The sequence below is a fragment of the Protomyctophum parallelum genome, assembly GCF_964188405.1.
Source record: "Protomyctophum parallelum genome assembly, chromosome: 4".
Classification (NCBI taxonomy): Eukaryota; Metazoa; Chordata; class Actinopteri; order Myctophiformes; family Myctophidae; genus Protomyctophum; species Protomyctophum parallelum.
In genome coordinates, this window is record NC_139700.1 from 48,957,046 (window position 1) to 48,969,157 (window position 12,112).

Consider the following 12,112-nt stretch of genomic DNA (forward strand, 5'->3'; position numbering starts at 1 on the left):
TAATCATAATATTTCCATATTTACACACAAATTATATTTCTCAATTAGCTTTGCTGGGCAACCTTTTGTTTTATCCTTTAATATTTAACTAAATGTAACTTTAAATTATGAATTAGTGATTTGTTCTGAAACTTTGCCCATATATGGCTATGCATGACATCATAGAAATTAGGTTACAGTACTGACAACATCACAGTTTCCCAGAGAAAGGTACAAGTCCTCATTAGTCAGCTTCAAATTATAATAGTTATTATCATTTGCATTATGATGTCTTTGTTTAAACAAGACATTGATGAAACCCAGCTCTGGTAGATTGCAAATATATCCTGTAGCATTCGCTGCAGCTTGGTACAGTTGATGGAACAGCACGAACAGACAGATTGGGACTCTGTTAACAAACTCCTCGAACATCATGGATTTAGGCCAGTGCGTTTTGCTGATCCTTTTCAAAATGAGAACCTTTCCGATTTGGTTCTCCTGCACAAGGATGCATCTGGTGAGATCAGGAGTATCCTGAGGACAATGATCGCAGACTCGGACAGACGAGAAGCCCTCCTCCAGGAGTTTATCCAGTCCAACGACCTGCTCAAACAGGAAGTCCAAGAGCACATGAGCACATCTTCCCAGCACTCCAAGAGGGCTACGGATCTGGAGGGCATGCTGGACAGAATCAGGTGTAAGGTCCAAGACATGGAGAACCGGTATGCCGGAAAGGTTGCCCAACACCCTGACCACATGCACCAACTCCAACAGGAAAAGCAAGAGGCACAGAGGCGCTGCCTGGGACTAGAACAAAAGCTAGCTAAGGAGATGGATGCAGCGGCTGAGCTTCAGAGGAAGCTGTACTTCACCGTCACGGAAGAGGAGAGGCGTTGGACACCCGACTGTCCACAGAGCTGCAAGAGACACTCCTCAGTGGACCAGCGCATGTTCGGCGTAATTGACTTCTATGACACACAGTCCCTCAACGGAGACTCGTCTGATGATGGGTCTTTACCAACGACGATTCGGAAAGAATCGGGTGATGTTTCCCCACCATGCTCCAAAACCATTATAAAGCTTTATCAGGATCAGCTGAAAGAGAGCCACGCCCAGAGAGAAGAACTCAAGAGTGAGTTGCAGCACTTGAAGCGAGAGCTGGAGGCGAGGCCCACAGTGAAAGAACTGAAGTCCTACAAACAGCAGCTCCGCCGTATGGACATGCTGATCAAACAGAATAACACCGGCTCGACCAGAGAAGGAGGTAACTCCAATGGCACATTGGAAGAAAGAAGCAGCAGCGAGAAAGCGATGGACGCCGGTGGTTTATGCGCTCGATATCGCCATTTGCTGATCGAGATCGGTGCAATTTTGAGAGGTTCCAGGTCTCCGGTGCGGCTGCACTGGCCTCAGAGACCCACCAATACGGAATCGGAGCTGGTGGAACTTCAGGACCTCCTCCCTACGTTGGAGGCGTGGGCCAAACAACTCCATTCGCTGGACAGGATGCTGGAGAACATCTCCCTCGACGACGAGAAGGCGCCGCGCTGCAGCGACAACAAGGTGCTGCACCACAGCGACGTGCTGGTGCGCAGTGCCAACAGAAAGACGCTGGCGAGCATGGTCTCCCATTTCCAGACGCTGTTCGACGTGCGCTCTCTGAACGGAGTCTACCCGCGCATGAACCAGGTCTACACGAGGCTGGCGGAGATGACCAACGCCATGAGAAACCTCAAACACGTTCTGAATCTGGACGACAGAGTCACCTCTTGTGAGATCGTCAACAAGGTGGCCAGGGTGGTTTCCTCCCCGGAACATGTTGTTGGGTTACCACATTCGCCCCCGGTGCATGCAGCGCCCCGACGCTGATGAACGTGTATTATGTGGTATTTTTAGAGCATTGCTCTGAAAGAGGTTAGCTGTCTTTAAGGATGCTCTGCTGTCTGTATGTCTTTGCGTGCGTGTGCCCCAGAGCTAATCTTGCAATGCGCACCAACCTAGTATCTCCACTTATTTCCCATGTTATACTTTTTAACTCATAGGCCTATTTGATAACGGAAATCATGGGGCTCAGCTAACCTCTGTCAGAGCTATAGCCATCTGAGATTGGGCCGAAATGTTGCACATCTACGGAGTGTAGCACACAATCCTATAGATAGTTCCCAGACGACTGATGTCAGACTGGTCACATCAAATTCTAGATCCAAATGAAGCCACAGGCTCTAAATTAGACTTCATCTCTTATTTTTCCTTTTTTTTTTTTTACACAAACGACATATCATGAACGCAACATGGTGAGGGACTATAAATATATAGAGTGCACATCCATCCATCTATCTTCAACCGTTTATCCGTAGTCTTCCCTCTCCAGAGCAACATTACTGACTCCCTCCTGGGGGATCCCGAGACGTTCCAAGGCCAGTGAGTCGATGTGTTTCCTCCAACTGCGCCTTGGTCTGCCCCGGGGGGGTCTCCTCCCAGTGGGACGTGCCTAGGGAGACGCCCGAGAGGCATCCTATAACCAGATGCCCGAACCACCTAGAGCCAGAGTGCACATCTCAAAACGTTTTCACGTCTCATCGATAGGGTTTGTCAAGAGTGGAGGAGGGCACCACAAAATGTAAAATGATGAACTGGATGTCGTAGGAAACACCAAGCCACCACTTGGCCTGGCTGGCGGAGAACTGCCCCAGTGGTGTGCACCGTACCTTTCTATAGTGGTTGGTTGGTCTGCCGTATTTTATTTCATGTGCAGCATGCATGTCATTGTATAAAGAGAAGTGCATGGCAATTATTTATGGGGATTCTCTCTTTCCTTTACTCCTCTCTCTCACTCACACACACACACACACACACACACACACACACACACACACACACACACACACACACACACACACACACACACACACACACACACACACACACACACACACACACACACACACACACACACACACACACACACAAACTTGTTACAGTTATTGGCCTACAAACAAGTTCATGCTTGGATACAAAAATAAATGGTACCATGGAAGTGAGGACCAATCATGAATAGTAATAATAATAATAATAATAATAAACTTTATATAGCACCTTTACAGAGCAGAAAAAATAAATAAAAACAAAAGCAAAGCAAAACAAGGAGTTCCAGAGGGTCCCCAGCTAAATGATGTTTTGGAACCAAATGGACCCTTATGGGTCTGTAACTCTGAGAGTGTACAAATGCAACCAACATTTGGTTCCATTTGTACACTCTCACTAACAGTGATTTTACATTATGAATTGGGGTCCCAGAGATAGAAATGTCATTACATGGGCGTTCGTAAACTAATGCATGTCAAACTGGGGGTCCTTGAAATTAAACTGCTAGAGCAACAAACAAACAAAAAGTAAAAGGTAAAAATGCGGGCGAATTAGTGTCCATTTGGGGGTCCTTGACATGGACAAGTTTGGGAACCACTCCAGTACTATATGTTCTCCCATATAAGGAACTTGGCTGGCGCTCAGTCCTTTATAGGTTCCTATAGCAGGGACATGCACACATAGACATCAAAGGGGGCTTCGGCCTCTGCCCTTTTACCCGTCTGTAAAACAACATCCCTCTCCAGACCACCAAATGTTGCATTCAATACTAATATTAATAATAATAATATCTCAAACTTATATAGCGCTTTTATGAGTACCCAAAGATGCTTTGCATGGGGGGGGGGGGCTTTACAGAGTTAACAACACAAATAAAAACAACTTTATTAGAAAAATGGAAATAAACACTAAAAGCTATTAAAAAAAACATTAAAAGACAGTGAAAAGGGTTAGCTAGGGAAGGCAATGTTGAAGAGGTGGGTCTTGAGGGCGGTGGTGAAAGAAATGCATAAAATTCTCTTCTTTCCATGCCATACTGTGAGCTTGTAGATCTGCTATTTTTGCTATTTTTGTTCAAAAGTGCCCTCTTCAGCCCCTCCCTCTCTAACACTCTGCACGGACACCTTTTTACAAACAATTCAACCAGACAAAACAAAACAATACAATTCCCAGATAAACAAGAAACAAACATTTCACATAACATGGACATAATGTGATGTGAAATGTTGTTTTTTTGCAGTTTTTGTTTTGTTGTTTGTTTCTTGTTTATCTAGGAATTGTATTGTTTGGTCTTGTTTTGTTTTGTTTTGTTTTGTCTGGTTGAATTGTTTGTAAAAAAAGGTGTCTTGTATACATGAAGTATGAAGTGTATTTTGTGAATTGCGGAGCCCCTTGAAAACGAGATGGTTCATCTCAAGTGATTGTTCCAATCCTAATAAAGAATTTCAGACATGCTACAGAAGTGGCAAACTGGACACTGACCGTAGTAGTGTAGGACTGCACTGAATCCACTAGATGGCAGTATAGCATAAAAGGAATGCAAGCTGCTCGGGAGGAGGGAATCACATGACTTCTACACACGTCATCATCAGGAAGTCGAGTCTGAGTGAAGAATTTCTAGGCTCCGTCTTTTGAGCTAATTTAGATCTTCCTGTCTGAGAGCTAGCTAATTTAAGACATCCGGTTGCCTTCAGAATAAAATAAGGTTATTTAATTAATAATTATTACATTACATTATTAGTATTATTATTACATTACAGTTATTGTAAAGACACACATTATGTTTCTGTGTAAAAATAAGTAATTAAATAACATCAAAAAGTTATCTAAATGGATGAATGCTATTCACTGGAGTGAATATTCTATTATATTCTAAAAACGACTTATAAATCCTAAAGCCTTAATTGTTTATACTTCACTGTGCAACGGTCCTATGCTGGACAATAGCAGATATGCAAACTCACAGCACATCTCATTCAAGACACTGAACTTGCAGATCTGCCATTTTTGAACACACTATAAAGTTAACCATTTATCATGCTGCTCTACGTGGCACTGCATTCTGTGACATTAAACCAAATGGCATTTTCCACTCTATGACACTACTGTTCTACATTTTTGTCTAATAAAATAGGCTATTAATTTAATCAATCAAACTGCATTAACTAACAGAGATACTACTAACCAAGCTATCCATGTCAACATGCTCTATAGGAGTCTCAATAACAGGTATAAGTAACGTTTAATGTTTAGTAATTTTTAATGTAGCAGAAGAGGCCATTCATTGAACAGAGTTTTGCACAATTTTAACATCCCAGATCGATTGAAATATGAATCTACTGTGCTGTGCTACACCATGATATATTAAGAGTACAATAATATTCCATTGTGAATAAAAACGTATTAACCACAGTGTAATGCTAAAGGTTTCATCACAGGGCTGTCTGCTTCATGTAATATCATTAAAAGTGTTGTTGGTGACAGACTGACAGTTATATGAGTTGGAAGCATTAAGACCCATTTTAACCCCCAATGGCTTCCTTTCTGACAAATAACGTTATTGTAAAAGATTCACGCGTTCATATGTAGCTATTTTGCATTTACATTTTTATGAGAAGCGGGTGGGACCAAGGGACCCGGATGTAACGTAAGAGGACTACAATATTACTACAATCAATTCCCGGTTAAATCTCGCGGGCGTGGCCTCACACCGGAAGGAAGTGCCGCCGCCCTCAAATACGGAAGAGACGCGTGGAGGTAGGTTTGGTCAGTGTTTGTTTGGAACGTGCCACGTCACCATCGCGGGTCCGTCTTCGGAGCAAGTAAGTGATTAAATGTTATTTAATACTTAACGCTGTTGTTGTTTGTGTGTTCAAACGTCTATCACTTGAAGTTACTTGTTATGATGTTTATAAATGATGTTTGTACGAAACTGTAAAACAGTGTTTCAGTAGCCGAATAGTTAGTGTCGAAGGTTTATAAACAACTATGCCCGGCCTCAATGTTTACTAACCGTCGACAGTACCCACTCGACTACCGAAACACGGCTTTAAAGAGTAGTATTTACATATCTAAACACAACAAGTAACTTCAAAAGTGATAACATGTTTGAGCCACGGACCACCATTTCACATTAATAGACTCTCACAATGGTGGTCAGTGGCTCAAATGGGTCTGAGAGACTAGATGGCCTCAAATGTTGGTCCGTGGCTCAAACGCTGAATAAATAATCGACTAGAGGTGAAAATAGTATTGTTTGGTAGGTAAAAGGACAAACGTTCTGTGAAAATTGGCACGAAGCAACAAACATTCTTTGAAATTGGTGGGAAACGATCCCGGGCACTCATGTTAACAAAGCTCAGTCACTAACCACTATGCTACAATCAGCATTATATAATCAAAGGATCAAAAGTAGCAATCTTCTACATTCTCTAATTGTGTAGTTTTTTTGGAAATTAAGCAGATGCTTAACAACAATTGAACTATTGAGAGTGTAAAGATCTACTATTGGGGTCAATTTGGTTACCTAAATTAAATTGCTCTGTATTGTGACAGTAATCATTGCTATAGTGTGTGTTCAGTAACAGTGTTAAATAGCTCTATAGTGTGACAGTAATCATTGCTATAGTGTGTGTTCAGTAACAGTGTTAAATAGCTATATATTGTGACAGTAATCATTGCTATAGTGTGTGTGTTCAGTAACAGTGTTAAATAGCTCTATATTGTGACAGTAATCATTGCTATAGTGTGTGTGTTCAGTAACAGTGTTAAATAGCTCTATATTGTGACAGTAATCATTGCTATAGTGTGTGTTCAGTAACAGTGTTAAATAGCTCTATAGTGTGACAGTAATCATTGCTATAGTGTGTGTTCAGTAACTTGCAACACAGCAGCCAAGTATATGCAGAACACATATACACGCATTTGACATAACACAAACAACAAGACAATTTACATACATAAAGACATGAAGAAAAGAGCAATATCCACCGCTTAGATTATCCTGTGGCTACTACCACTCCTGATTAAACCCTTTTCCTTTTATTAAAGAGCTGGAGAGACAGGAATATTCCTGTTACTGAACACACACTATAGCAATTATTACTGTCACAATAACTTTGTACTTTTGCTACTGATGTTTGTGTGCAACATTTGAGCTGGTGTCAAGTCACCTTAATTCAAGTGATAGATTATATACAGGGGCATGCCATATGGTCTACCTGCACAGCCTTTGTGATTACTGGTAGATCACGATGTACCTTTTGGGCACCCCTGCAATACAGGATTCCTGTCCAGAATTGTTTTTTATTAAATATAGAGGGTTTAAGTGTAGGGTTTGTCATGTTGGTGTTCTCTATAACTTTTCGTCCTGGGCATGACGTTAAACTGTCCAGTGTAACTCCAAGTTACATGGGGTGGGTATGGTTTGAGAGTTTGTGATGCTCAGTTCTTTTTTTGCGTCTCGGTTCCTCAGGTGGAAGCTGCATAGTTGGGTTTTTGATGGGTTGGGTTTCAAGTGGCTGGTCGTTTGTTTAGATATTGAAAAGGAGGGGGGCGAGCGCGCTACCTTGTGGGAGGCCGTTCTTTTCGGCTTTCCATTTACTCCTCTGGTCATTTAACTGAACATAGAAGCGCCTGTTGTTGAGGAGGCTTTTCCTGACCATTGTGCGGTGTTGGACAGTGTCGTAGGCAGCAGAGAGATCTCTGAATGCTGCTCCAGTTATTTGTTTCCCCTCAAACCCATCCTCAATGTGTTGGGTGAGGTTGAGCTCTGTCCAGCACAGGAGCGGCTGGGACGGAAACCAGCTTGGTCTTTAGTCAGCTTGGTATCTATGAGTGGCAACAAGGCGTTGGAGTAGCAGCTTCTCATATAGCCTTGTAGGTGATGCAGAGGGAAATGGGTCGGTAGCTCTTTGTGGATAATGGGTCTATGCCAGGTTTAGGGATTGCAACCACGTTGGCCTTTTCCCAGACAGAAGGGATGGTTTTCTGTGCTATGCATGTGTTCAGCATCCCCACAAGCCAGGTCTTTGCGTTGGGTCCCAGGTGCTGTAACATTTCTGCCAGTAGGTCATCAATCCCTGCTGCTTTTCCGGGTTTCAACTTTCCCATTGCAGTTTCAAGTTCTTCTAGGTCGAAGGGTTTGGTTTGAGGGCTGGCTGATTGTGGTTGGTCTGATACCACTGTGCGATGGTATTCTCCTGTGGGTCGGTGGCGGTCTTGGTCACAACTGGTGGCCAACAGTTGTAACCAACACCGCCACCGACCCACATAGAATACCATCGCACAGTGGTATCAGACCAACCACAATCAGCCAGCCCTCAAACCAAACCCTTCGACTTAGAAGAACGTGAAACTGCAATGGGAAAGTTGAAACCCGGAAAAGCAGCAGGGATTGATGGCATACTGGCAGAAATGATACAGCACCTGGGACCTATCGCAAGGACCTGGCTTGTGGGGATGCTGAACACATGCATAGCACAGAAAACCATCCCTTCTGTTTGGAAAAAGGCTGGAGTAGTTGCAATCCCTAAACCTGGCAAAGACCCATTATCCCCGAAGAGCTACCGACCCATTTCCCTCCTCTGCATCACCTACAAGCTCTATGAGAGGCACTACAATTTCTGAACAGACTATATTTACATCAATATGTCTGGGTCCCCACCTACTCACTCAGGGTTGACGTGTCACACCTGCAGTGATGGGAGGGGCACCAAAATGTGGTATTTTGATTGTTTAATGGGGGCACTCCCTTAGTATAAAAGTGTATGTTTTGTGTACACATGACCTGATGAAGATCAAATGGATCGAAACGCTGTCAGTATTTCAACAAAGAACGTCTTTCTTATACCTGTGGTGTGCGGGCTCCATCCAATACCTACACCAGTTGTGATGCAACAGAGTTTGCTGTGACCGTTGTGAATTATGGGTGGTGTGGTTTTTGCCAAGACGGTGGATTGTGGCCCATGCCTTCCTGCTGTTATTTGACATGTTGGTGTTCTCTATATCTTTTCGTCCTGGGCATGACGTTAAACTGTTCCGTTCGAGAGGACCAGCAACCCTCGAATGTAAACGGCCACGAAAGGAAATTATGTGTGTGTGAGGTGTTCTCTATAGGTTGGGTTTCAGGTGGTTGTATTGTAGTAGCTTGACATTTCTTGGAGGGCACTTTCAAGGACAGACTCAATCTTCTGGAAGTCTGCTTGTTGGGTCGTAATGCAGAGGTTGTCGGCGTAGATGAAACGCTGGCATTAGGCATTGGGTAGTGGCTGGTCGTTTGTGTAGATATTGAAAAGGAGGGGGGCGAGCACGCTACCTTGTTGGAGGCCGTTCTTTTGGGCTTTCCATTTACTCCTCTGGTCATTTAACTGGACATAGAAGCGCCTGTTGTTGAGGAGGCTTTTCCTGACCATTGTGCGGTGTTGGACAGTGTCGTAGGCAGCAGAGAGATCTCTGAATGCTGCTCCAGTTATTTGTTTCCCCTCAAACCCATCCTCAATGTGTTGGGTGAGGTTGAGCTCTGTCCAGCACAGGAGCGGCTGGGACGGAAACCAGCTTGGTCTTTAGTCAGCTTGGTATCTATGAGTGGCAACAAGGCGTTGGAGTAGCAGCTTCTCATATAGCCTTGTAGGTGATGCAGAGGGAAATGGGTCGGTAGCTCTTTGTGGATAATGGGTCTTTGCCAGGTTTAGGGATTGCAACCACTTTGGCCTTTTCCCAGACAGAAGGGATGGTTTTCTGTGCTATGCATGTGTTCAGCATCCCCACAAGCCAGGTCTTTGCGTTGGGTCCCAGGTGCTGTAACATTTCTGCCAGTAGGTCATCAATCCCTGCTGCTTTTCCGGGTTTCAACTTTCCCATTGCAGTTTCAAGTTCTTCTAGGTCGAAGGGTTTGGTTTGAGGGCTGGCTGATTGTGGTTGGTCTGATACCACTGTGCGATGGTATTCTCCTGTGGGTCGGTGGCGGTCTTGGTCACAACTGGTGGCCAACAGTTGTAACCAACACCGCCACCGACCCACATAGAATACCATCGCACAGTGGTATCAGACCAACCACAATCAGCCAGCCCTCAAACCAAACCCTTCGACTTAGAAGAACGTGAAACTGCAATGGGAAAGTTGAAACCCGGAAAAGCAGCAGGGATTGATGGCATACTGGCAGAAATGATACAGCACCTGGGACCTATCGCAAGGACCTGGCTTGTGGGGATGCTGAACACATGCATAGCACAGAAAACCATCCCTTCTGTTTGGAAAAAGGCTGGAGTAGTTGCAATCCCTAAACCTGGCAAAGACCCATTATCCCCGAAGAGCTACCGACCCATTTCCCTCCTCTGCATCACCTACAAGCTCTATGAGAGGCACTACAATTTCTGAACAGACTATATTTACATCAATATGTCTGGGTCCCCACCTACTCACTCAGGGTTGACGTGTCACACCTGCAGTGATGGGAGGGGCACCAAAATGTGGTATTTTGATTGTTTAATGGGGGCACTCCCTTAGTATAAAAGTGTATGTTTTGTGTACACATGACCTGATGAAGATCAAATGGATCGAAACGCTGTCAGTATTTCAACAAAGAACGTCTTTCTTATACCTGTGGTGTGCGGGCTCCATCCAATACCTACACCAGTTGTGATGCAACAGAGTTTGCTGTGACCGTTGTGAATTATGGGTGGTGTGGTTTTTGCCAAGACGGTGGATTGTGGCCCATGCCTTCCTGCTGTTATTTGACATGTTGGTGTTCTCTATATCTTTTCGTCCTGGGCATGACGTTAAACTGTTCCGTTCGAGAGGACCAGCGACCCTCGAATGTAAACGGCCACGAAAGGAAATTATGTGTGTGTGAGGTGTTCTCTATAGGTTGGGTTTCAGGTGGTTGTATTGTAGTAGCTTGACATTTCTTGGAGGGCACTTTCAAGGACAGACTCAATCTTCTGGAAGTCTGCTTGTTGGGTCGTAATGCAGAGGTTGTCGGCGTAGATGAAACGCTGGCATTAGGCATTGGGTAGTGGCTGGTCGTTTGTGTAGATATTGAAAAGGAGGGGGGCGAGCACGCTACCTTGTTGGAGGCCGTTCTTTTGGGCTTTCCATTTACTCCTCTGGTCATTTAACTGGACATAGAAGCGCCTGTTGTTGAGGAGGCTTTTCCTGACCATTGTGCGGTGTTGGACAGTGTCGTAGGCAGCAGAGAGATCTCTGAATGCTGCTCCAGTTATTTGTTTCCCCTCAAACCCATCCTCAATGTGTTGGGTGAGGTTGAGCTCTGTCCAGCACAGGAGCGGCTGGGACGGAAACCAGCTTGGTCTTTAGTCAGCTTGGTATCTATGAGTGGCAACAAGGCGTTGGAGTAGCAGCTTCTCATATAGCCTTGTAGGTGATGCAGAGGGAAATGGGTCGGTAGCTCTTTGTGGATAATGGGTCTTTGCCAGGTTTAGGGATTGCAACCACTTTGGCCTTTTCCCAGACAGAAGGGATGGTTTTCTGTGCTATGCATGTGTTCAGCATCCCCACAAGCCAGGTCTTTGCGTTGGGTCCCAGGTGCTGTAACATTTCTGCCAGTAGGTCATCAATCCCTGCTGCTTTTCCGGGTTTCAACTTTCCCATTGCAGTTTCAAGTTCTTCTAGGTCGAAGGGTTTGGTTTGAGGGCTGGCTGATTGTGGTTGGTCTGATACCACTGTGCGATGGTATTCTCCTGTGGGTCGGTGGTGGTCTTGGTCACAACTGGTGGCCAACAGTTGTAACCAACACCGCCACCGACCCACATAGAATACCATCGCACAGTGGTATCAGACCAACCACAATCAGCCAGCCCTCAAACCAAACCCTTCGACTTAGAAGAACGTGAAACTGCAATGGGAAAGTTGAAACCCGGAAAAGCAGCAGGGATTGATGGCATACTGGCAGAAATGATACAGCACCTGGGACCTATCGCAAGGACCTGGCTTGTGGGGATGCTGAACACATGCATAGCACAGAAAACCATCCCTTCTGTTTGGAAAAAGGCTGGAGTAGTTGCAATCCCTAAACCTGGCAAAGACCCATTATCCCCGAAGAGCTACCGACCCATTTCCCTCCTCTGCATCACCTACAAGCTCTATGAGAGGCACTACAATTTCTGAACAGACTATATTTACATCAATATGTCTGGGTCCCCACCTACTCACTCAGGGTTGACGTGTCACACCTGCAGTGATGGGAGGGGCACCAAAATGTGGTATTTTGATTGTTTAATGGGGGCACTCCCTTAGTATAAAAGTGTAT

General features: G+C 44.6%; 1 protein-coding gene across 1 annotated transcript; it reads left to right on the top strand.

Annotated features, from left to right (window-relative positions):
• Nucleotides 1–522: 522 nt before the first annotated feature.
• On the top strand, nucleotides 523–1,848 carry LOC310857249 (centrosomal protein of 70 kDa-like; the record flags this gene model as incomplete). The annotated part of the gene is made up of 1 exon (XM_083762859.1): nucleotides 523–1,848. One exon carries the CDS (start codon nucleotides 523–525, stop codon nucleotides 1,846–1,848), a length of 1,326 nt encoding a protein of 441 aa, XP_083618985.1.
• Nucleotides 1,849–12,112: the final 10,264 nt, after the last annotated feature.